Genomic DNA, 27,291 nt, shown 5'->3' with positions numbered 1-27,291 from the left:
CCAGCATTCTACAGCCTTCCTATAAAAGGGGGGGCTACCAAAAGAGCACTTTTACAAACTGACTGAAGTTCAGCTTCAAGTTAATGGAAACCTCCAGGCTTACTAATAAAACATTTAAAACTTGTCCCCTTTCACTAATAAGTCTGACCCCTCAGCTTGGGAGTTAGAGTTGCTGCTCTGTAAACTACCTGACTTCAAGCACTGTCTCCCCAAAACAGAGTGTGCATAACATAACATTGTAGTTTACAGTCGTTTTAACAACAGGGTTCTTAGATTTAATATGGTTGCACACAATTTGAATCTAGGAGAACGTGTGAGGGTTAGACAATGAAGACCTCTGACTCTCAAGCTGAATGTCAGAATTAATGTAAATACACTTAAAGTGGTATTAAATCCAAAACCAAAAATGTAATATACTACAGCTTACCAATTATTCGATGTGGTGGATTTTTTCCCCTTGTTTTCACCTGGTGATTTGGCCAGTAACGTACCTCTTGTATTTAAGTGCCCTCATTCCGGATAAAGAAGCAGAGGGGCACCTTTGGACAGCAGCATTGTTAACATGGGGGGAGGGGAGTGTTAGGTTCACTAGCATTTACAAACACTAACAAACTGAAGCCAAACTCTAGCTGATACTTTATAAGCAGTTACAGCAAACCGTGTTTTTCCTTTTGGGATAAAGGTTTTACATAAATAAAATCTTATCATTTCAAGCCCCCCCCCCCCCCCCCCCCCCGCTAGTGTTAGATATTTTGTCTCATCTCTGTAACTCATACATTTTGCTAGACAGCTTGGTCTTTTGAAAAACAGACTTACTGGCTAGATCACCAGGTGAAAATAGATGTGGTGGCTGCATTCCTTTTCTTTTTCAGGTGTTCCTTATTAAAGCAGTAACAAACCCAAAAGCAAACATTTAATATGTTGCAGCCTACCAATTCCTAAAGGACAAAATATAAATCTTTTATTGCTTCCTATTCATTCAGTAGTAAGCCTGCATAACTATAATGATTTAGGATGTAATATTTAGATCTTAACCTTAGCCCAGTAATGACCAATTTTCCTAAAGTCTCTAAATATCCTAAATGTACAAAGAAATAGGATGATCAAAAATAAAATGACACCATCCAGAAAGACCTAGATCTAAAAAGTGATCACCATGAAAATTGCTGGACAGCTTTGAAGGACCATTGTTTCTTTCCTGTAGATTTATCAAGTCCCTTCCTCTTAAATCCATCTGATAATTAATCAACAAAGGTTTCCAAGAACTTCAACAGTGCCCCTGGCAGGAAATACAGCTATTTTCCAAAAACATTCGAGTAACATGCCCTTCCACTTTCAGATCTAGGTCTATGTACATTTAACAGATCTTGCAACTGTAGAACATCTCAAACAAAAACTGGTGAATGGTGAATACTTAAAACAGAAGTATGAGATTTATATTAAAAAACAAAACAAAAAAACCCTTATACTCATCTAGGTGGATGCAGCATCTATTTTATGCTGCATCTGTTCCCTGCCGCCTCTGTATTGAGAACTGAATGATCAAACACCGCTGATCGCTCAGTTATCCCTTCCACTCTGAACAGAGTGGTGACTGTCAGCCGTCGGCTCTCTGCTTTGCCCCTCCAGTGCTGGAGTGCTAGGGTGTGGAGGGGGCTTAGTCTCTCAGCAGTGCAGTTGAGGCGCTGAGCCAGCTGCCAGTCTTTTCAGAGCCTGGAACGGCTGAGAGACGTCAGGCTTTAGCCCAATATCGGCTACAAACAGATCACGAGAGTGCAGAACGAACTGCACTCCTGTAATCCATAGGAGAAGTATAGTCAAAAAAGCTTTGGCCTTACTTCTCCTTTATTCTGCACCAACCAAAATGTGCTGGGCAACAGCATTCCATGAATGTCTGGAAATCATATTAAACAACCATTAATTAAAAAGTAAAATATAGCACAGCCTTGTCAGTGGCCAATAGGTGAGCTAGAACTTTCTGTGAAGCACATAAAGAAAATGTGAGATCAGAGGGTAAAAAGCTGGTTACAATTTAACGGCTCAGTCCATCAAAACCCGATGTTCCCAGCTTTGGGTGGGTGCCAGTGGCTTCAATCACCATCTAGTGTCTCGGGGACTCCAACAGAGATCATACTTTCGAGTTCCCAGTTCCACCACTTCAGAGGAGTCTTGCTCTACCTACAGGAGTAAGACTCAATGGTACAGTGAGCAAAAGGCAGTAACATCTTACAACTTAAAATCTAAAATTCTGAGGACAGGTCATCCATCCAACCTCCACCCACAACTGAAACATCAGTTAGAAGAAGGCTAACCCTTTAAGCAAGCAAGATATATTGACAGCTTTCTAAGGGTTTGCTCACAGTGTTCCCATATAAAACAAAGGGACGGCTTTTGGGACCATAGATGTCCAGTTTGGGATAGCAGGTCATTTTCTTCTAATTGGTAGTTCATCGTGACAAATGGACATGTCTGCTTCCCCTTCCTGAGATATAAATCACAATAAAAAAGTAAACTTATACGACTTTCACTGAGCCCTCCCCAATGGTCACTTCATGGATCCAGACACTGGAAGATTCATTAGAACCATCAAGAACCAAGTGCTGGATGAGACAGGCTGGAAAAGTCTGCCTCTTGTTGGCTACACCAATTCATATTCCGGATAAAATGATTGGCTCATTGCACAGCTTCAAGACGAATAGCCTTTTATCAACAGCAGCTTTAGCAGATGAAAACATCTCACTCTCTGACCACCAGGGAGAGCACATGCTCAGTCAGAGACCTGCCACTGATCTTGTGCTAGGATGTCCAGATTGGAAGGGGATGAGCTTCTGTATTGAAGACAAACTTGTCTAAGTTCAAAAGATCCACATCGTCAGAGAAAAGAAGGAACAAGTACTTGAGGGTCTCCCCCAGGAAAAAACTCTCCATCTTGTCTCGAGGCTCAGGGTTGCTGGGATTTTGCACATTATTGATTGAAGTGTAGCCACCGGATGGAACCTGGTAAAGAAAAATATACATAGTACAAGGAACAAATCTTCAAGAGTGTATTTCACATTCCAAAAACAACTTTATTAAAATAAAGCATCAGGAGATACAGTCAGGTTTGCATATCGAAGTATGCCAAATACTGGTGACAGATAAATTGTCAATTTAACAGAACACTGTGCTGTTACATCAGTCATGTACCTCCATATAAAAGAAATCGGGTAATAGATACCATAGTGTTAGTGAAAAGCAAGCAAAACAGTTGAGCACTCTACTCGGGTTGCCTCAAAGGCAAGTGGCAGGTTGTGACAGCCATCTGCCCCATACCTTGTTGTATTTGTGGGGAAATCCACTGTGTAAATAAATCAATTCTTTATGTGGAAGGGTGGGCAATAAACAGTATTTCTAGTAAAATATATGATCAAGAACCTGTCCATGTCGGCTCTGGGAAGAAACTGAGTAGGAAAGGCCTTGGATCTAGAAACAAAAAGGGAAGCCCATATGGTCATGCAAAACATGAACTGAGCCCAGAAAGGTTTGTACCACGAGGCAGGGCCATATGAAGTGGAAAAAAGTGCCCTCTGCCTGTAAACAAAAGAGGACATAGAGAATTATGGGAAGGTTTATAGCAAGAAACATTGATTGGAGTCAGATAATCCCCATGTAGGATGTACATCTGGGTCAAACAATCAGAAACTTTGGGTGAGAGCATTTTGTAATTAACCAAACTTTCCTCACAATCTGCCCTCTCCATAACACCCAGATTGTGCTCCCACTTAGTTTTGGCTTGGTAGGCCAGCTTGGTTGCATATGGGGTTAGCAGGGTATTTTAGAGCGTAGATAATTTAGCAGGTTCAGAGCCCAAAATTATCTCTGTCAGTGGCAGGAGATCATGTGGGGGGAGTGACATCTGAAAAACTGAGCACACAGTGTATGTTGCAGTTCTATGTATCTGAAAAGCATATCGTTGAGGAGGGAGAACTCAGCCTGTGGGTCAGTAAAGGTTTTAAGACCACTTGTTTTATATAGCTGATGGAGGTATAGGATACCCAGCGAGGCCCATAGTATTAGGTCTGGGATAAATAGTACTTCTGGTAAATGATGGTTGTGCCAGAGTGGAGAATGGCTGTGGAAGGGGGATCTGTCTATCCTCTGTAGAGCCAATTCCCAAATTAATTGATGGTGGAAATCTTGAGCGTTTGGGGGGCTTGACACCTCTAGCTCCTCTGAGAATTAGACACATATGGGAATATATCAAGCAACATAAATTAAAAAAAGAAATGAAGGGTCTATAATTTTTATCATAGGTGGATTTTAACTGATAGAGACAGAATATCAACCAAAAATCCAGAAAAAACACATGATACAAATGTTATAAATTGAGTTGCAGTTCAGTGAGTGAAATAAGTATTTGATCCCCTATCAACCAACAGTAATTCTGGCTCCCACAGACTGGCTATGTGCTTATGTGGTACGCAGATTTGTCTTGTAAATTTAAGAAGGTGCTTCTCAAAATAAAAAAAAATTAAAAAAAAAAGGAGGGTGCTCTTAACGTCAAATCATTATGTGTATAAAGACACCTGTCCACAGAATCTCTTTCTTCCATTCAAACCTCACCACCATAGGAAACAGCCAAACAGCTGTCAAGGGACACCAGGGACAAGTTTGTAGATCTGCACAAGGCTGGAATGGGCTACAACATGGCTCAAAATTGCAAGTCCTGAGCTACTAGCCAGGCCTTAAGAGTTACTCCCCACCAGTTGCCCCACCCAACCTCTACTCTGCCCTGCCCCTAGTTCCGCTCCTAAACCCGCCCTCATAAATTAGCTCATGAAATGACACTGTTAAATGCTTTATGCGGTTGAACATAGTGCAATTTTGATGTATTCTATGCATGAAGGTAAAAAACCTTCTGTGTACAGCAGTGCCCCCAGCCCCCCAATACTTACCTATGCCCCACTGAGATCAAGGGATGTGCATGACCGCCTTGGCTGTCTCGGGCCTTCTTACTGGCTGAGACAGCAATTACAGCCAGTCAGCCAATGAAGAAAGAGAGTGGGGAATGTACAATATATATGTAAAAGCGCTGCGTAAATTGACGGCGCTATATAAGTACCTGAAATAGATAAATAATAAATAAATGTTCACTTAATGTTTGAAAAAATGATAAGACAATCTGTATAGACTCAGTTTAACTCTAATGAGGCTATACAAATTGTCTTATAATTTGTTCTACCAGTATGTGTTCACTGGCAGGCTGGCACACACTTGCTTTTTCTGGTGCGGGCCAGCTCCCAGTGGTGTCTGCGGCAGCAGTAGTGACACCTATCTGGCATCGGGCCATGTGTTCGCCTCCAGCTCTTCCCCCTTCACAGTTACAGGTCTGCCCCCCCCTGCTCCCCTGTGCCATGCAGGGAACTGACTGAGCATACAGAGCACAGACAGTCCACACTCCAGGAAGAATCCACCTACAGAGCCTTGTTATCTCCCTCCAGCCTCATTCCCCTCCGCTCCCAGGAATCCTCCTCTCCACTGCACAGCATGCAGAAAGGTATAGTCCTCACTTCCCCCTCCCCCAGCACTCTGCTGAATGGTGGAGACTACAATCCCGGCATCTCCCATCTCAAGCTCCCAGCTGCCCGGGCCTCAGTATAGAAAACAATGGAGGGTCTAACTGAGTAGTCATGGAGAGACCGGTGAGCGGCGCATGTTCGAGGGTCAGCACAGTTTCCTCAGCTGCTTTGTGCCGTACATGTACATGTGGCCCTGGTGTGCCCTATATCCTGGGACACACAAGCCCCATACGTATATTTTGAGGCCTGGGACCTTCAGCAAGAAGCCTGGTGAGAAGGAGACAACTGTTGGAGCGATTATTTGAAAAAGGAAGAAATACAAAATAACCATCAATCGCCCTCGGTCTGGAGCTCCATGCAAGACTTTGCCTCATGGGGTAAGGATGATCATGGGAAAGTGAGAGATCAGCCCAGAACTACACAGAAGGAGCTTGTGAAGATCTCAAGGCAGTTGAGATCACAGTCACCAAAAAAAAACATTGGTAACACAATACGCCGCCATGGATTGAAATCCTGCAGTGCCTACAAGGTCCGCCTCCTCAAGAATGCACATGCACCGGCCCATCTGAAGTTTGCCAATGAGCATCTAAAATGATTCGGAGAAGGATTGGGAGAAAGTGCTGTGGTCAGATGAGACCAAAATTGAGCTCTTCTTTGGCATTAACTAGACTCGTCATGTTTGGAGGAAGAAAAATGCTGGCTATGACCATAAGTACACCATCTCTACAGTCCAGCACGGAGGTGGAAACATTATGCTTTGGGGCAGTTTCTCTGCTAAAGGTACAGCCCGACTTTGCCGAATTGAGGGCCAATGGACGGGGCCATGTATTGTAAAATCTTGTGTGAGAACCTTCTTCCCTCTGCCAGAACACTGAAGAAGGGTCGTGGATGGGTCTTCCAGCATGATAATGACCCAAAACATACCACCAAGACGACAAAGGAGTGGCTCAAGAAGAAACACATTAAGGTCATGGAGTGGCCTAACCAGTTTCCAGACCTTAATCCTATAGAAAATTTATGGAGGGAGCTGAAACTTCGACTTGCCAAGCGACAGCCAAGAAACCTTAAGGATTTAGAAAAGAACTCTAAAGAAGAATGGACCAAAATCCCTCCTGAGATGTGTGCAAACCTGGTAACCAACTACAAGAAACGTCTTACCTCCGTACTTGCCAACAAGGGTTTCTTCACTAAGTACTAAGTCATGCTTTGCTTGGGAATCAAATATTTATTGTACTCACTGAACTGCAACTCAATTTATAACATTTGTATCATGTGTCTCTTTCTGGATTTTTGGTTGATATTCTGTCTCTATCATTTAAAATACACCTATGATAAAAATTATAGACCCTTCATTTCTTTGTAAAGGGGCAATCCTACAAAATCTGCAAGGGATCAAAAAAAAGAAAAAAAACAAAAAAACATAAGTGGTCCATATAGTGAGCTTGGTGTAAAGCTATTCACTTTAAGGTCATCACAGAAGACAAGGGGGCATTCTTTTTGTCTGAAAGAAAAGATTTATTCTCCAAATATGGAAAGGCTTTTTCACAGTAAAAGCTATGAGAATGTGGAATAGAATCCCTCAAGACCTGGTTTTGGCCAGCTCAGTGGATTGCTTTAAAAAAAAGGCCTTAATTATTTCCTAAATGCACATAATATAACTGGATACTAACATTTATAGGTAAAGTTGATCCAGGAAATATCGATTGCCTCTCGAAGGATCAGGAAGGAATTTTCCCTGCTGGAGCAAATTGGATCATGGTTTGCTGGGTTTTTTGGCCTTCCTCTGGATCAACTGTGGGTATAGGATTGTACAGTGTTGTGAAAAAGTATTCATACCCCTTGAAATTTTCCACATTTTATCATGTTACAACCAAAAATGGAAATGTATTTTATTGGGATTTTATGTGATAGACCAACACAAAGTGGCACATAATTGTGAAGTGGAAGGAAAACGATAAATGGTTTTGAATTTAATATTTTTTACAAATAAATATCTGAAAAGTGTGGCGTGCACTTGTTTTCAGCTCCTGAGTCAATACTTTGTAGAACCACCTTTCACTGCAATTACAGCTGCAAGTCTTTTTGGGGATGTCTCTACCAGCTTTGCACATCTGGAGAGTGAAATGTTTGCCCATTCTTCTTTGCAAAATAGCTCAATCTTTGTCAGATTGGATGGAGAGCATCTGAACAGCAATTTTCAAGTCTTGCCACAGACTCTCAATTGGATTTAGGTCTTGACTTTGACTGGGCCATTCTAACACATCATTATGCTTTGAACTAAACCATTGCATTGTAGCTCTGTCTGTATATTTAGGGTCGTTGTCCTGCTGGAAGGTGAACCTCCACCCCAGTCTCAAGTCTTTTTCAGACTCTAACAGGTTTTCCTCTAAGATTGCCCTGTATTTGGCTCCATCCATCATCTCTGACCAGCTTCCCTGTCCCTGCTGGAGAAAAGAATCCCCACAACATGATGCTGCTACCACGTTTCACAGTGGGGATGGCATGTTCAGGGTGATGTGCAGTGTTAGTTGTCTGCCACACATAGCATTTTGTTTTTAGACCAAAAAGTTCAATTTTGGTCTCATCTGACCAGAACACCTTCTTCCACGTTTGTTGTGTCCTCCACATGGCTTCTCGCAAACTGCAAAGAGGACTTCTTATGGCTTTCTTCTTGCCACTCTTCCATAAAGGCCAGGATTTGTGGAGTGCATGACTAATAGTTGTCCTGTGGACAGATTCTCCCACCTGAGCTGTGGATCTCTGCAGCTCCTCGAGAGTTACCATGAGCCTCTTGGCTGCTTTTCTGATTAATGCTTTCCTTGCCCGGCCTGTCAGTTTAGGTCAGGTGTGCTTAACCTGCGGCTCTCCAACTGTTGTGGAACTGCATTTCCCATGAGGCATTGCAAAGACCAGAAGTTAAAAGCAGGACTCTACAGGTCCCATTAGACATTCAAAAACTGACAGTTACAGCTATGACTTGCAGATGAATGATGGAACTTGTAGTTCTGCAACAGCTGGAGAGCCACAGGTTGCCCACCAGTGGTTCAGGTGGATGGCCATGTCTTGGTAGGTTTGCAGTTATGACACACTCTTTTCATTTTCAGATGATGGATTGAACCGTGCTCCATGAGATGTTCAAAGCTTGGGATATTTTTTTATAACCTAATTGTGCTTTAAACTCTCCACAACTTTATCCCTGACCTGTCTGGTGTGTTCCTTGGCCCTAATGATGCTGTTTGTTCACTAACATTCTCTAACAAACATTTAAGGGCTTCACAGAACAGCTGTATTTATACTGAAATTAAATTACACACAGGTGGACTCTTTACTAATTAGGTGACTTCTGAAGGCAATTGGTCCCACTAGATCTAAGTTAGGGGTATCAGAGTAAAGGGGGCTGAATACAAATGCACGCCACACTTTTCAGATATTTGTAAAAAAAATGTTGAAAACCATTTATCATTTTCCTCCACTTCACAATTATGTGCCGTTTTGTGTTGGCCCATCACATAAATACATTTACGTTTTTGGTTGTAATATGACAAAATGTGGAAAATTTCAAGGGGTATGAATACTTTTTGCAAGGCACTGTATATAAGGGATTTCAATTTTTCTGTTTTATTGGTTGAACTAAGTGTCTTTTTTCAACCAGACTATTTCACTATGAATGCATGGCTGACCAGTACTACAGTATAGGGAATGGTCTTTTTAAATTTGCCTTACTGAAAATTTTAAAGTGATCCTGTTACCACAGGGTCAGTAAAAAAAAAAAAGAAAAGAAAAACTTCCTGGGGGTTTGAGTCTTGAACCGCCACCACAGGTTTTCAATGATTCCAGGATTGCTCCTCCCACCATGTGGTGTGGTTCTTCCCATGGACTTGTTTATTCCAGTGACAGCAGGTACCTGACACACCCGGACAGTGGAATACTTGCAGGGGCCAGGTATCAACAAAGTGGCAGCGTTTTAACAAACAGACGGACAAAGGATTTTATTTAGTTTAGGAAGTGATTCTGTGCTGACAGGATCACTAAGGTAAATTAAATCATAAGTAAACAATTTTTTTCATACTGAAATACACTACCTTAAATTTAAATATATTACTATTGGAGTAGATTAAAAGGATAAGTTCACCTTTTGGACAAAAATAATAAATACAATTTTTTTACCTACAAAAACAAATTGTGCATTTATTATTTTTGTCCAAAGAAGCCTGTAAAGCATTGCACCAGCAATCAGTAGATGGCTGATGCCATGCAGGTCTCCTGCAGACCTGTCAGAATATCTGCTAGCTGTACGGGATGTACGGCCAAGCAGATATTCTGACAGGAAGCTTGATTGACCACAGCGCCATGGTAGTTCATTGAAAACTACAAGCTGACAGCCGCTAAGGCTGCTGGGACTTGTAGGCACTCATTCACAGAACTCTGTGAATGAGTGACGTGGCTGTGTGAGCGGAGACCGTCATGGCTGCGCGGTTTTCAAATCTGACAAATAGTACGGCAAAACTTCTCCCTGTACTATCTGTCAGAAGGAGAGGGGCGTTGAGCGCTGCTGCGGCTATGGGAACATGTTCCACCCTAAAAACGGGTGGAACATGTAACATGTTCCAATGGTGAACTTATCCTTTAAAGCTCATCTCCACAATGACAGCTAAAAGCATGTGAAGCAATTTACTGGCCATAGGTGAATTGTAATTCTGTTTGGCCAGTCTTAGGATCAACACAAAGCTACACAGTTTACCCAGGCTGGTGACCTCACAATTCTTTATCACAGGAGTCAACTGATTGGATAATGTGCAGTCCTATAGTAACAAGGTATTTAACCCTGTGCTCACCTGTAAGCAGGTTCCCAATTCCAAACTGACCACACTATGCAGAACAGAACCCTAAATGGCTCACTCATGCCCCCAATTATCACTTTGAGTTCTAGAGCGCACAGGATTGTGGGATAAGGGAAAGAAATAAAGTTTCCAAGTACTTCTATTAGCAGTAAAAACAGGGCAAATTTCCACACTTTATAATAACACGCATGTGCCCACAATGCTATGTATAAACTGAGAAGAGAAAAAAAAACTCCTGGCTTTAGTTACCCGTGTGAACTTGTTGAAGTTCTGTAGAATTTCCCAGCCCCAGTCCTGGTATTTGGTGTCACCGGTAAACCGATAGAGATAGAAAAGACTTTCCACTGTTTCTGGTCTTAGCAGGTTGTGCCTGTCTGCCGGCTGTAAATATAAAAGACGACATTTTTACAATATTGAAAAAAATTTAACTGAAACAACCAGCCAGCCACACCTCAGTTAGATGCTCTTCGGATCTGATAGATCAGTCAAATACACCAATACCTATGTAGTGCGAGAGCCTGTTGATTAGATATAAACTGCAACATTTGTTTAGCTGAGGCCTTGCACCACAGAGTTATCAGTAAAATTCACAGTTCTGTTAAAATTTACCAACACCATATGACGCAAGGATCTATCGAAACTATGCATTCAAATTATCTCCATGTTGGTATAGGAACCTCATTCCACATAGCTGCTGCTACAAACCTTACTGTATATGACTAGCTCTAGGATCAGTATTACAATAAGGCAGAAGGGTATTAGTTGCCTTTGGAGCCTGCAGTCAGGGTAAAGTCAGAAGAGGGCTTGTTAGTGCTGGGTGTAACTTTAGGGCTTAAAACATTAGTGTTAGGGATCACAGGTTTTATTTTTATGAATCAGGTTCAGGGGTTAAAGTACTATTAAAGGCTTACATGACATTCTAAACATGTGCCAAATACAGTTACTATGTGATGCACAAGCTCTAATTAAAAGAACAAAAAAAAAAAAAAATCACTGTCTTCCCCGAGTGAACCTTAACCAGTAACCTTATTTTTTTTTCTAAATTAGAAAATTTATTTAGAAGATGTTTTTACACTTTAGTTATGCTTCACACACTTCACCTCTATGACACTGCAGCTGGGAACGTTTCCAATCCAGAAGGCAGCAGTGTCAATCCAAAAAGACGCTCCCAGGTGTTGACTGGTGAGCTACAAGCTTAGGAATCAGTAGTGAGACTCCTGATGGTAACATTATTATACAGGATTTATATAGCGCCAACAGTCTGCGCAGCTCTTTACAAAATGAAGGTAGACATTACAGTTATGAACAGGAGCCAGGCGCTGTGTAGTTTTGTGATAAAAGTAATACACCTTATATGGAGGTGTGCCTTTAATAATTCATATGGTAAAAAATAGATAACCAGCCTTTGGCTTTAAGAAGCCAGGTTCCAAGATGGACGGCCCGTCCACTCAGAGGGAAGCAGTGGAGAGTAGAATGCCTGTCAGTGCAGGGACCACGTGTATCCGACGTCCCAAAACTTGATAAAGTGCATGCGCGCAAAACACGTTGTCCCGGCAACCGGCCTCTTCCTTCTACAGCTGCGGCTCCAGACGTCCTGACCCCAGTAAAGATGGCCGCCGGGCCTCCTCGTGGCTCCGGCGGTAGGAAATGACGTCACGCTCTGCACAGCTCCTCCACAGGAGGAGCTGTGCAGAGCGTGACGTCATTTCCTACCGCCGGAGCCACGAGGAGGCCCGGCGGCCATCTTTACTGGGGTCAGTAATGCTGTTTTTTACCTTTACACATATGCTGTGATGTGCATACTGCCCTATTGCTATGTCTGACTAATAAAATCACCTTAAGAACATACTACACTATCTCTGGCACCTGTTTTTTGGGGCTCCTTCTTGGAGCTGCTACTCCTACAGAAAGGGTACCCTTATCAGCCAGAAGAGGGATCTACACTATCAGTGTGACCAACCTTAAGGGGACCTCTGGATCTGTCGCGTTGTTTCTGATGACCCACCGTGAATAGGACGCCCACCACTCGATCTTCGTCGGATCGGACACCCGGGATGATTACTCCTATATGCGCATATTCCATGCGTTTCTGGTGAGTGCACATTGCTGTTATCTCGAGGCAGTACATACTTCGGAAGTATATTCATCAGACAATACCGCGGATATTGCATAGACTCTACATATGTATATGTTGTCTTCATCCATTTATTAATTCTTGAAGCGCTGCACTGTTGTTTGTTACTATTGATATACGTATATTTTAAAGGTATTGTGGTTACCTGAAGTGTTCTAGCTGCTGTATACATTTGAGAGCGCTCACTACATATTACTTTTTATCAATTAGAATGAACAGTTGAACCAGTAAAACATTAGTCCAAATCACAGATGAGCTCTCACCTTGACATCAATGTCTTTCCCCCCTGTTGACCCATGCAGGAAAAAATGAGAAATCTCTGGGCTTAGGCCAGTCTCCATTTGTTTGTACATCTGGTAGCAGGTCTCCATTAAGGACACAGCTGTTTCCATGTGATCACTAGTGATGCCGTTGTGGGCACCTAACGCCAGAGTACCAGGAAGGAAACACACCAGATGATCCTGTGAGCAGAAAACAGAGTCACACAGCAGATACAGTTTAAATAATCTTATAAATATAATAACATTGCATACATTAAGTCACCAGTAATCAACAAAACATGCTCTAAAGAGAAACTATAATGGTTTGGGGTCAATTATTTTTAAACTGCAGATTTATTTTTTATCATATGCATACACTTTGTAATAAATGTTTTATTGCGAAACATTTATATTTATAAAATGTATGTACGTACAGAGTGTAGTCATTACAAAGAATTCCCAATTCCCATTATGGTTTTTCACAAGCAAGCACAGCACAGCACAAGTTGCTTCCTATCTGACATCTTGATAATCATGTGAAAAGGAGCCAAGATCACCAGCTTGTGGCTGGGTATGAAAAGCCAGTAGTTATATGCATTATTTTATACCTACCTGAATTAAGCATGAAACGTTTTTTTTTACTCAAAGTAAAATCCTTTTCTTGGAAACCATAGAGGGAGAAAGGGATTTTTAACCTTAAGGTTATACTGTCAACTACAGGAAGATGGGACACTGGCAACCAAACAAATAATTCAGGACAGCCCAGAATAACCTCTCCCACTAATAGCGTGCCACAGTCTTGACTTCAAGAACAGGAGTCTACAGTTAGCACAAGAATCTTCTTTTCTTACTTGTTCCTTTAGGAACCCAAGAAGTCTTTTAACATTCAGGATGTCCAAATGCAGTCCAATTGAGGGGTGGGTAACACAGCAAATAAATGCTAACAGACCCAAGAAAACAATAGAAAGCTGGGACTGCCTGCAGATCAAAGAGCCAGTTGAAGGACCTTACATCCACCTGGTAGAACTTAAGAAATCTTGTGAACAGAAGACCAAGTGGCAGCTTTGCAAATCTGCTTGATGCCAAAAGCCCAAGAGGCCTTTACAGATCTAGTAGAGTGCGCTTTGACCGGCAAGGATGAACCCAATCCTCAGAGATGCCTCTATTCCTTATAGCCTGGGCTTCAACCGCCATGCCGTCTGGCAGTGCACACAAAGCTTCTGGCAGGAGTCTTGGTGGGGGGGGGGGGGGCGCGACGACGACTAAAAAAGAAACCGTTTCTTTTTAGCTCTGGGAGAGTGACAGCTCATTCTCTGAGCTATAGGGAAGAGAAAAAAAAGCTGGTAATTGCATTTAAAAACCAGAACTGACATATAGTGACAGCCAGTAACTGTATACACTGCTCCTCTCCTGCCTTTTTTCACCGCCCCCCCACACACATCTGCAGTACACACAGTCACCTGTATCGGCACAGGCAAAATGCAGATGGGGACATTTTTGACCGATATGTTTTGGTGCCCAAAATTTCGGTGCATCCCTCGTCCAATCCAATGGGGTCTGGACATGGTACTCCAAAAGCCAGCTAGAGAACAACCAAGCTAGATAGATGCAATTGAAAAGACAAAGCTCCTGCAGAACAGTCTTGACTGAAGAAAAAAATAATCAATGAAGAAAAAGGTGTTAGAATAAATGTAATTTTAGTCTTTAATACAGCAGAGCTGGGGAAATGACAATTCTCCTGGTACATTTTCTACACTGGTAATAGGAGGGGTTATACTGGCCTAGCTTACAGTTTTGTTTGCCAGTGTCTAATCCTCCTGTAGGCAGCAGTATAACCTAAAAGGTTAAAAGCTCCCTGTGTCCCTCAATGAAACAGAAAAAAAAACTATTACATTTTTTATTTTGTTAGCCCTGACCACAAGAATTTAAAGAAAATAAAATATGTATAAAACCACTGTACATTCCCTTTAAATAACTGCTCTTCACAGTACCCTTAGTACATGTCATGGTTTAGCATCTCTAAAATAAACCTGTTCATTGCCCACGCAGGGCAAAGCAGCAGCTTCACCTAGTTGCCGGCTCCACCAGCCCATAAGCCCATACCTGCCTTCTTTTCACTCACTTTACTCCCACTTGCCATTCCAGCTGCAGGATGCAAAGGAATGTCAGCCCATTACAATCTAGTACAGGGCTTGAAATTTCCACTCGCCTGCTCGCCAATGGCGAGTGGAAATATGGTGGGGGCGAGTGTGTCCCCCAGGGCAGTCTTGCTGAGCAGGCTCGGAGGTCAGGCCGAACCTGTCATTGGCACTGGGAGCCATCTGACTGCGCAATAGCGGAGCTCAGTGAAAGCAAAACAAGGAGTGTCTGCTGAGCTCTCTGCCTCCCCCTAGAGTGCAGTACCCGGATCTGTGAGTGAACAACGAAGTACTGCAACTTTTTATGAGGGGTGTGTTTGTGTGTGTTTCTGTATGCATGTACAATTGTATGTGTCTGTGTGTATCTGTACATGTGTCTGCGTGTATGTACATGTATGTGTGTGTGTGTGTGTGTACGTACATGTGTCTGTGTGTACATGTGTGTCTATGTATGTACATGTGCCTGTGCATGTGTATTTCTGTGTATGTACATGTATCTGTGTGTATGCGTGTCTGTACGTGCCTGTGTGTGTGTACATGTGTCTCTGTATGTGTGCATGTTTCTGTGTGTGTGTACTGTATGTACATGTCTGTGTGTGTACAGGTGTCTCCGTTTCTGTGTGTTTGTTGGTGTCGAGTAACTCTAAGGCCTGGCTAGTAGCTCAGGACTTGAAATTTTAAGCCCTGATCTAGTAGACACAGTTTGGCGCTTACACAGGGCTGAAGACTCTTTCCCCACCACATACGATGTGTGAGTGTTGGATGCCTGAGAAGCCAATCACCAGCAGCATCACACAGAAGGGAAGGGATTAAATCACATGTCCTCCCTTATATTTGTTATTAGAGGCTGAATAAAGTGTTCAGTAAGTAAATAGAACCTTAGTATGTGCATTTGGTAAGAACAACATCAAAGTGAACCTGTTGCTTTGCCTTGCAGTTGCAAATTTCAAACAGTGTTCAGCATAAATGAGTACATCCCAACAGATTTGTCAGAAAACATTTACTTTACTTTCAAAATCAACATTTTCTATGGAACACTATACTACAAAATACTCCCATAAATTTGAGCCATTGATTGCAAACAAGATTTGCTAATTTGCACACAAAAAAAAAAAAAAAAAAAAAGGATTTTTCCTAACAAATTCATTTAAGACCATCTTGCAAAAATGAATACACCCCAATGAAAGTCTTAGGAGGAAAGCTAAATTTTAGACAACAAAATCCTAATTAACAAGAATTCACCTACAGGCAAGTCTAATTATTCATTAAACAGGTGTCCAGCAGACAGTGAATTATAAAAGGGCATTACTTAAAGAAAACCCCTTTCCATTTCATGTCGTCAGCAATGGCACCACATGAGAGAGAAATGTCACAAGGCCTGAGAAAGAAAATAATTTCTTTACATAAGAAAGGTGAAGGCTACAAGACGATCAGCAAAGCTTTAATTATCAGTCAGAATACTGGAGCAAAAGTGATACAAAAATTTAACAAAGAAGGAACTGCAAACATCTCACAGAGATGTCCAGGCAATCCATGGAAGTTAACACCTCAACAGGAGTGTCTTCTGATGAGAAAGGTTGAAGAAAAATCGCCATACAAGTTCACTGCAGTTAGCTAAAGAAGTAGAAAGCCAAACTGGGGTGATAGTTTCCCGTGACACAATACAGCGTACACGGCAGAGGAATGGCATGCATGGGTGTCGTCCACGAAGGAAGCCTCTCCTAACATTGTAGGTGCATTCACACTCCGAGAGACAGAAAAAAGTTCAGGAAATCACATTGTATGATTTTTAAAGAATTTATTTGTTTTGCACTGCTGAACATAAGTATTTGAACACCTAAGAAACAGCAAGAATTCTGGCTCTCAAAGACCTGTTACTGTGCCTTTAAAAAGTCCACCTCTACTTCACTAATTAATCTAAACTTAGTAGCACCTTTCTGAGCTCTTTAAAGTCACCTGTCCACTCCACAGTCAGTCAGACGCCAACTACTACCATGGGCAAGGCCAAATTAGCTGTCAAAAGACACCAGAGACAAAATTGTAGACCTCCACAAGGCTGGAAAGGGCTACGGGGCAATTGCCAAGCAGCTTGGTGAAAATAGATCAACTGTTGGAGCAATGGTCAGAAAATGGAAGAGGATAAAGACGACTGTCAGTCTCCCTCGGACTGGGGCCCCATGCAAGATCTCACCTCGTGGGGTATCACTGATGATAAGAAAGGTGAGGAATCAGCCCAGAACTACAAGGGAGGAGCTGGTCAATGACATGAAGAGAGCTGGGACCACAGTTTCAAAGGTCACTGTCGCTAGAACACTACGCCGTCATAGTTTCAAATCATGCATTGCACGGAAGGTTCCCCTGCTCAAGTCATCACATGTCCAGGCCCGTCTGAAGTTTGCCAATGACCATCTGGATGATCCAGAGGAGGCATGGGAGAAAGTCATGTGGTCAGATGAGACCAAAGAAGAACTTTTTGGTCTAAACTTCACTCGTGTTTGGAGGAAAAAGAAGGATGAGTTGCATCCCAAGAACACCATCCCTACTGTGAAGCATGGGGGTGGTAACATCATGCTTTTGGGGTGCTTTTCTGCGAAGGGGACAGGACGACTGCACTGTATTAAGGAGAGGATGAATGGGGCCATTTATTGTGAGATTTTGAGCAACAACCTCCTTCCCTCAGTCAGAGCATTGAAGATGGGTTGTGGCTGGGTCTTCCAACATGACAATGACCCGAAGCACACAGCCAGGATAACCAAGGAGTGGCTCCTTAAGAAGCATATCAAGGTTCTGGAGTGGCCTAGCCGGTCTCCAGACCTAAATCCTATAGAACATCTTTGGAGGGAGCTGAAACTCCGTGTTGCTCAGCGACAGCCCCGAAACCTGACAGATCTAGAGGAGATCTGTGTGGAGGAGTGGGCCAAAATCCCTGTTGCAGTGTGTGCAAACCTGGTCAAGAACTACAGGAAACGTTTGACCTCTGTAATTGCAAACAAAGGCTTCTGTACCAAATATTAACACTGATTTTCTCAGGTTCAAATACTTATGTTCAGCAGTGCAAGACAAATACATTCTTTAAAAATCATACAATATGATTTCCTATATTTTTTTTTAATTCTGTCTCTCAGAGTGGGAATGCACCTACTATGTGAATTTCAGATCCCATCATGATTTGTGGGAGAACTTGCAAAATCGCAGGGTGTTCAAATACTTAATTTCCTCACTGTATATACATATACATACATACAGTATGGTACCCAAGTACCGAGATAGTCCATAAGATTTGGAGTGTTTATGCTCCCCTGTTTTTTCATAGTCATTTGAGGGATGTTGGTACCCCCTTAGTACAGTGAAGGAAATGAGTATTTGATCCCCTGCTGACTTTGAATGTTTGCCCACTCACAAAGAAATGATCAGTCTAAAAATCGAATGTTAGGTGTATTGTAACACTGAGACAGAATAGCAACAAAAAATTCAAAACAAATGCATGTCTAACAAATGATGCACTGATTTGCATGTTCATGAGGGAAATAAATATATGATCCCCTAGAATTCAGCAGGATTTCTGGCTACCAGGTGTCTTTCATACAGGTAACAAGCTGAGATTAGAAGCAGTCTCTTAAAGGGAGTGCTGCTAATCTCATTTTGTTACCTGTACAAAAGACACCTGTCCACAGGAGCAATCAAACAATCAGATTACAAACTATCCACCATGGCAAAGACCAAAGAGCTGTCCAAGGATGTCAGGGACAAGATTGTACACCTACACAAGGCTGAACTGGGCTACCAAACTATCGGCAAGCAGCTTGGTGAGAAGGTGTCAACAGTTGGTGCAATCAACTGTCAGTCTCCCTAGATCTGGTGCACCATGCAAGATCTCACCTCGTGGAGTGTCAATGATCATGAGAACAGTGAGGAATCATCCCAGAACTACATGTGAAGATCTTGTCAATGATCTCCAGGCAGCTGGGACCACAGTCACCAAGAAAACAATTGGTAACACACTACGCCGACAAGGATTGAAATCCTGCAGTGCCCGCAAGGTTCCTCTGCTCAAGAAAGCACATGTGCAGGCCCGTCTGAAGTTTGCCACTGAACATCAGAATGGTGCAGAGGAGGACTGGTTGAAAGTGTTGTTGTCAAATGAGACCAAAATCGAGCTCTTCGGCATAAACTCAACTCGCCGTGTTTGGAGGAGGAGGAATGCTGCCTATGACCCCAAGAACACCATCCCAACTGTCAAACATGGTGGTGGAAACATTCTGCTTTGGGGGTGTTTTTCTGCTAAGGGGACAGGACAACTACACTGCATCAAAAGGGGCGATGGACGGGGCAATGTACGATCAAATATTGGGTGAGAACCTTCTTCCCTCAGCCAGGGCATTGAAAATGGGTCATGGATGGGTGTTCCAGCATGGCAATGACCCAAAACACACGGCCAAGGGAACAAAAGAGTGGCTCAAGAAGAAGCACATTAAGGTCCTGGAGTGGCCTAGCCAGTCTCCAGACCTTAATCCGATTGAAAATCTGTGGATGGAGCTGAAAATTCGAGTTGCCAAACGTCAGCCACCAAACCTTAATGACTTGGAGAAGATCTGCCAAGAGGAGTGGGCCAAAATCCCTCATGAGATGCGTGCAAATCTGGTGGCCAACTACAGGAAACGTCTGACCTCCGATTGCCAACAAGGGATTTGCCACCAAGTACTAAGTCTTGTTTTGTGAAGGGGATCAATTACCTATTTCCCTCATGAACATGCAAATCAGTGCATAATTTGTTAGACATGCATTTCTTTTTAATTTTTTGTTGCTATTCTATACTTATTTACTTCACTATATACAGTCATGTCCATAAATATTGGGACATTGACACAATTCTAACATTTTTGGCTCTATACACCACCACAATGGATTTGAAATGAAATGAAGATGTGCTTTAACTGCAGACTGTCGGCTTTAATTTGAGGGTATTTACATCCAAATCAGGTCAACGGTGTAGGAATTACAACAGTTTGCATATGTGCCTCCCACTTGATAAGGGACCAAAAGTAATGGGACAGAATAATAATCATAAATCAAACTTTCACTTTTTAATTCTTGGCTGCAAATCCTTTGCAGTCAATTACAGCCTGAAGTCTGGAACGCATAGACATCACCAGCATCCCTGGTGATGCTCTGCCAGGCCTCTACTGCAACTGTCTTCAGTTCCTACTTGTTCTTGGGGCATTTTCCCTTCAGTTTTGTCTTCAGCAAGTGAAATGCATGCTCAATCGGATTCAGGTCAGGTGATTGACTTGGCCATTGCATAACATTCCACTTCTTTCCCTTAAACTCTTTGGTTGCTTTTGCAGTATGCTTTGGGTCATTGGCCATCTGCACTGTGAAGCGGCGTCCAATGAGTTGTGAAGCATTTGGCTGAATATGAGCAGATAATACTGCCCGAAACACTTCAGAATTCATCCTGCTGCTTTTATCAGCAGTCACATCATCAATAAATACAAGAGAACCAGTTCCATTGGCAGCCATACAAGCCCACGCCATGACACTACCAGCACCATGCTTCACTGATGAGGTGGTATGCTTAGGATCATGAGCAGTTCCTTTCCTTCTCCATACTCTTCTCTTCCCATCACTCTGGTACAAGTTGATCTTGGTCTCATCTGTCCATAGGATGTTGTTCCAGAACTGTGAAGGCTTATTAGATGTCGTTTGGCAAACTCTAATCTGGCCTTCCTGTTTTTGAGGCTCACCAATGGTTTACATCTTGTGGTGAACCCTCTGTATTCACTCTGGTGAAGTCTTTTCTTGATTGTTGACTTTAACACACATACACCTACCTCCTGGAGAGTGTTCTTGATCTGGCCAACTGTTGAGAAGGGTGTTTTCTTCACCAGGGAAAGAATTCTTCGGTCATCCACCACAGTTGTTTTCCGTGGTCTTCCCGGTCTTTTGGTGTTGCCGAGCTCACCGGTGTGTTCCTTCTTTTTAAGAATGTTCCAAACAGTTGTTTTGGTCACGCCTAATGTTTTTGCTATCTCTCTGATGGGTTTGTTTTGTTTTTTCAGCCTAATGATGGCTTGCTTCACTGATAGTGACAGCTCTTTGGATCTCATCTTGAGAGTTGACAGCAACAGATTCCAAATGCAAATAGCACACTTGAAATGAACTCTGGACCTTTTATCTGCTCATTGTAATTGGGATAATGAGGGAATAACACACACCTGGCCATGGAACAGCTGAGAAGCCAATTGTCCCATTATTTTTGGTCCCTTAACAAGTGGGAGGCACATATGCAAACTGTTGTAATTCCTACACCGTTCACCTGATTTGGATGTAAATACCCTCAAATTAAAGCTGGCAGTCTGCAGTTAAAGCACATCTTGTTCGTTTCATTTCAAATCCATTGTGGTGGTGTATAGAGCCAAAAATGTTAGAATTGTGTCGATGTCCCAATATTTATGGACCTGACTGTAATATATAACATTTTTGGAAGAAGTTGATCAATGTATCCGTTACCTTTTTGGGCTGAAGGGAGATACCAGACAATATGAAGAAAATTCACGTAAAAGCAAGGAGAAGAAAATACAAACTGCATGCAATAGAATTACTAAGGATAATTAAAAGCAGGAACCTGGTACTCAGGTTGATGGAAATCAGAACTTAGCCACTACACTGCACAATATATGATAGAATAGAAAAAAAAAATCAAATGGGTTTTAAGGAGCAAAGCTGAGCAGTAGTTCTCTACTTAACATAAATATCTATAGTTCCTAGAACCCCTAAATAAAAGGGTAGCAACTCAAACAAGCGATTTAACAAGAACGTACCATTTTCGGGCTGAAGTGGCCATGAGACAGTTCGCCCACAAAAGTCAATCCACTGGGCTGCGACTTTCGCAGCAAATTCTTCTTGACCCCTTCAATGGCCTGCATATAGTCCTCCAAAAACCTGCAGAGAAACACCCAGATTGTGCTATGAAAAAGAATTATAAAACTTACTTGAATCATAGGCTAACCTTAATGATTGACATACCTTGAATCATTATTTTACATGGCCAGACAACTCATGAGCAATATGACATGATGCCCAAGGTTTTAGAACTATCAAATAGACAGCCCAGACAGAGATTTGCTACATTGAACTATCATGTCCTCCAAGCTGAAACAACTTAATGATTGGAGCTCCTTATTAATCTGACACTTAGAGAAGTACAGACAAAGCTTGTTTGGCTGTACTTCTCCTGTGGATCACAGAAATGCCGTTCGCTCTGAAAAACAATTCACAGGAGTGCAGTTTGCTCTGCACTCCTGTGACCTGTTTTCAGCCAACAGCAGGCTAAAGCTAACTGGAGCACAGGGATGTGGATGGGGCAGGCTCTAAAAAGGATCATGATCATATGGCCGCGATCCACCCAGGATCGGCACCTGTCCTAGCCTTTCAGCGAGCCACTGAGAGCCTAACCCAGCCACTTCCGGTCGCTCCCCAGCCCAGCACTCTAGTTAGCACTAAAGTGGAGGGGCAGAGCAGACAGCAGCGACTCCTAGTCACCACTCTCTACTCAGAGTGGAGGGGAGAGCAAAGCAATTGGGGGGGAAGTTGCTCGCTCAGTTCCTCAGCCTTAGAGTCAGCAGGGAGCAGAGGTAGCACTGGATCGATGCAGCATTAGGTGGACTTAAATAAGCAGGATTTTCAAAAAAAATCTATACTTCTCTTTTAAGTCTACATTCACATCTCTGTGTGAAAGGTGTGGTGTGTTTTAGACATAGGCAACTGACAGTGGAGCATTTTTCATTTCCAGCAATGAAGGGTATTGTTTTACTGACAATAAAGCAGGAGCATTTTTACCCCTACCGATGCAGGGATGTTTTTTGTTTTTTTTTTAACTTTTGGTGACCAACAGGCCCCCAACAGTGTGAAGCATTTGTTTAAAATGTTTGAGGCCCTCTGGTCTATAGACTTTACCTCCTGACAGACACGAAGCACAAAAGGATAACCTGATAAAAAGCTATTTCAGAGGTAAAAGGGACAAGGGGTGATTAGTAATAAATCTCAAGGCAGTACTTATGAACATAAAGTCCATATAATATAGTGGATCCAATAGAGGGAATACACGGTTACAGTGTCAGCAGACTCTCCTTCAGACGAGTTCTGGAGTTTTCCCGCCAATGGTCATGTAAAAACAGAAACAGGGAAAGGGAGAGAGAGCCATTGTCTTAATCGTAGTAGTCACTATCACTACTATGCTTAGACAGTGGCACTCTCTCTCCCTCTTTTCTGTTTTCACAAAGGATAATCTCAGAGGAGTACTGCCATCCGAGGCGACAAAATTTACCGTGGTCTCTCCAATAAACATAGTGAGACAACAAAAGTGGTTAGCTATTTTTCTAAGGGATGCTTACGTAGTCTCCTTCTTCCCACTCTGGATCCACTGCTTCAATAAGTACTCATAGTAGCTATCAGCTCGGGCTCCCAAAGTGTAGACTCCAAGGTGGCTGAACTGCCCGCTGTTTGTGTTAATAAACATGGGTACCAGGCCTTCCCGTTTTCCAGAAAGAGTATGAACATGCTGGGTGACATGGTCCACCACTTTCTAGAAATGAAATGCATATTAGATACCACTTAACCATCACCAAAAAAAAAGCTGATCGCTTTAAAAAAAAAAAAATAATATGTACCTTAAATGTTTCATCTCCTGTCAGTCGAGACAACTCCCGAAACTCCAGCTGGACACTGGTGACTTCAGCTACTGTGCTGTCTGAGGTCCAACGTGGTGGATGGGCAGTTCCTTTCCCAATGTTCACATCAGAGTAAGGCACCTTGGATGGGGTGTTGAAAGCTGGCAACAGACGTGTGCCAATGTCTTTCTAAAGTTGCACAGAAGATGGCTTGTATTAGGATTGATTAGAAAGTCTTTAAGTGTGCCTCAAATAAAAATTAATTACAAGATACATTGAAGGTAATAAGTATTTGATCCCTTGCTGATTTTGAATGTTTGCCCACTCACAAAGAAATGATCAGTCTAAAAATCGAATGGTAGGTGTATTATAACACTGAGAGACAGAATAGCAACAAAAAATTCAAAAGAAATGAATGTCTAACAAATGATGCACTGATTTGCATGTTCATGAGGAAAATAAGTATTTGATCCCCTTCACAAAACATGACTTAGTACTTGTTGGCAATCACAGAGGTCAGACGTTTCCTGTAGATGGCCACCAGGTTTGCACACATCTCAGGAGGGATTTTGTCCCACTCCTCTTGGCAGATCCTTTCCAAGTCATTAAGGTTTGGTGGCTGACATTTGGCAACTCGAACTTTCAGTTCCCTCTACAGATATTCAATCAGATTAAGGTCTGGAGACTGGCTAGGCCACTCCAGGACTTTAATGTGCTTCTTCTTGAGCCACTCCTTTGTTGCCTTGGCCGTGTGTTTTGGGTCATTGTCATGCTGGAATACCCATCCACGACCCATTTTCAATGCCCTGGCTGAGGGAAGAAGGTTCTCACCCAAGATTTGACGGTACATTGCCTCATTGTTCCTTTGATGCGGTGCAGTTGTCCTGTCCCCTTAGCAGAAAAACACCCCTAAAGCAAAATGTTTCCACCACCATGTTTGACAGTTGGGATGGTGTTCTTGGGGTCATAGGTAGCATTCCTCCTCCTCCAAACACGGCGAGTTGAGTTGATGCCAAAAAGCTTGATTTTAGTCTCATCTGACCACAACACTTGCAACCAGTCCTCCTCTGCATCATTCAGATGTTCAGTGGCAAACTTCAGACGGGCCTGGACATGTGCTTTCTTGAGCAGAGGGACCTTGCGGGCACTGCAGGATTTCAATCCTTGTTGGCGTAGTGTGTTACCAATTGTTTTCTTGGTGACTGTGGTCCCAGCTGCCTGGAGATCATTGACAAGATCTTCACATGTAGTTCTGGGATGATTCCTCACTGTTCTCATGATCATTGACACTCCACGAGGTGAGATCTTGCATGGTGCACCAGACCTAGGGAGACTGACAGTTGTTTTGTGTTTCTTCCATTTGCGAATGATTGCACCAACTGTTGTCACCTTCTCACCAAGCTGCTTGGCAATAGTTTGGTAGCCCAGTCCAGCCTTGTGTAATTCTACAATCTTGTCTCTGACATCCTTGGACAGCTCTTTGGTCTTTGCCATGGTGGAGAGTTTGGAATCTGATTGTTTGATTGCTCCTGCGGACAGGTGTCTTTTATACAGGTAACAAAATGATATTAGCAGCACTCCCTTTAAGAGACTGCTTCTAATCTCAGCTTGTTACCTGTATGAAAGACACCTGGTAGCCAAAAATCCTGCTGAATGATAGGGGATCAAATACGTATTTCCCTCATGAACATGCAAATCAGTGCATCATTTGTTAGACATGCATTTCGTTTGAATTTTTTGTTCCTATTCTGTCTCAGTGTGTTATAATACACCTACCATTCGATTTTTAGACTGATTATTTCTTTGTGAGTGGGCAAACATTCAAAATCAGCAAGGGATCAAATACTTATTTCCTTCACTGTACTAAGGGGGTACCAACATCCCTCAAATAACTATGAAAAAACAGGGGAGCATAAACACTCCAAATCTTATGGACTATCTCGGTACTTGGGTACCAAGATAGTCCATAAGATTTGGAGTGTTTATGCTCCCCTGTTTTTTCATTATATTAGGAATGGGTGAAGAAGTCTAAATATTGCCATCTTAAGGACCTTTTACTCATGCTGAAATGAGGAGCAGAAGTATTCATCTGTTTAGGACCACTTTAGAGTTGATATTCCAAACATACCAACAGTCACCAGAAAAAGGCAAGTCTCATTAAAAAAAAAAAAAAAATACCTGCAAAGTCTAAAAACAATTCTCAAGTCTCTTCTCACAAAGCTGACTAAACAGGTTTATCCAACTTGCTAATAGCTGCTAGCTGTGGTTACCGCCAAACTTGCAGGAACTGCCGTGCTTTCTGTACAGAAAGCCCAGAATGCAGGTATAATAAACAGTTACTGAGACATCCCTTGTAAACATGTATTTTAAGTGAACATGTTGGGAGTTCTGTCTTAAATTGTCCCCTTCATCAACAGTAGGCATCTCAGGTGTTGGCTCACATCTCCGCAGATAAGTTCACAGCCTCTGTGGTTACACTCTGGCCTGCTTCCTTCCAAACTCTGTGCTTCCTACTGACTCACAAGGCCACCTGTCGCATTTGGTTGCCAACAGGTTAGCTAAAAGGGTGAAAGAAAATGGGCCAGGGGGGTAAACACAAAAGCACCAATATCATTACACTGTACTAGACACTGAACTAACTCGCACAAACAGACATCATGACAACACATTTAGGAAAAATTTGACAAGCTATGGAACAGTACCGCTTTATCTAGGAAAAGAGGGTCCTGGGTTAGATGATAGGTGCTCAGTAGCCCTCCTAAAATCCGAATTGTACTCTCGAACAGATTGACATCAACATTTTTATCAAATGTCAGCTCGGTGGCCACCCACTCTCGGGCCTCCTGAAACTCTGAGACAAAAGAAAATCAATAACATTAACTGTACCCAAAAAATGATACAAGAATTCAGTAATGTATTCCTTCCAAAGGCAGTGTAATTGATTTCATTAAAAAAAAAATAATGTCTGAATAACAGTCAGTTCTTGCTGAGTTCTTGGCTGTCAAGCTAACCCACTTTTTTTTTTCCAAGTTCTGACTTTTCCCTGACGTGTTGCCTACTTGCTCCAGTTCAGTTACTCCTAGACCTAGTCAAAGAGTCAACATAACAGCCAGCAATTTGCAAAGCCGTAACTGAAGGTGTCTTAAGACATTTTACCTCATCTTTTGACTTTCTTGGGACAAACTGGAAGAAGAGGAGTTTTCTTGGGCCACACATAAAATACACCAAGGATAACAGATGAGCAAAAAAAAGTTCTGCAGATGACTGATATAGATAATGTAACTGAGTAATAAAACTTCATTTTTTGTAATATTTATTATAAAAAGTAAAAGGAGGGCAACATAAAGCTAGTGTGATATTGGATAGGGTTTCTGATAAACTAACCCACCAATATCTGGTTTGACGAATGTAATAGCAATTCTCAATGAATTCTCAAGGTGCTCATCAGATATTTTGTTTCTAATTTTGCCCTTTGTGTGTGACAGACCCAACCAGGGTTGTCACCTCCAAAAAACCCTGTTTCGGTTGGGTCTGTCACAGTGTGCTTCATCCTTGAAAATATTTGTTCACAAATACAGGTGCTGCCAAAAAACGGATGACATGAATAAGGCGCGATTGTGAAGAGTGGGATATTTTTCTTTAAAAAGGAGAAGTACAGACAAAACTCTTTTGGATGTACTTCTCCTGTGGA

The 27,291-nt window shown here is 42.3% G+C and overlaps 1 protein-coding gene across 1 annotated transcript in view; it reads right to left on the bottom strand.

Annotated features, from left to right (window-relative positions):
- Positions 1-939: 939 nt before the first annotated feature.
- The window catches only part of MAN1B1 (mannosidase alpha class 1B member 1), a 57,443-nt gene continuing 31,091 nt past the window's right edge, over positions 940-27,291 (bottom strand). Inside the window, exons 7-13 of the mRNA XM_089675351.1 lie at positions 26,303-26,451; positions 23,601-23,789; positions 23,325-23,515; positions 21,753-21,873; positions 12,797-12,994; positions 10,649-10,780; positions 940-2,997 (exon numbers count right to left, since the gene is read on the bottom strand). Coding sequence (XP_089531477.1) covers positions 2,797-2,997; positions 10,649-10,780; positions 12,797-12,994; positions 21,753-21,873; positions 23,325-23,515; positions 23,601-23,789; positions 26,303-26,451 — 1,181 coding nt within the window. The 3' untranslated portion in view covers positions 940-2,796. The remainder of the gene's footprint in view (positions 2,998-10,648; positions 10,781-12,796; positions 12,995-21,752; positions 21,874-23,324; positions 23,516-23,600; positions 23,790-26,302; positions 26,452-27,291) is intronic.

This window comes from Staurois parvus, unplaced genomic scaffold (genome assembly GCF_062004578.1).
Source record: "Staurois parvus isolate SC_StPar_1 unplaced genomic scaffold, SC_StPar_1.0 ptg000154l, whole genome shotgun sequence".
NCBI lineage: Eukaryota > Metazoa > Chordata > Amphibia > Anura > Ranidae > Staurois > Staurois parvus.
The sequence above is the reverse complement of the archived record's forward strand: the minus strand, read 5'-3'. Positions and strand labels throughout refer to the sequence as shown.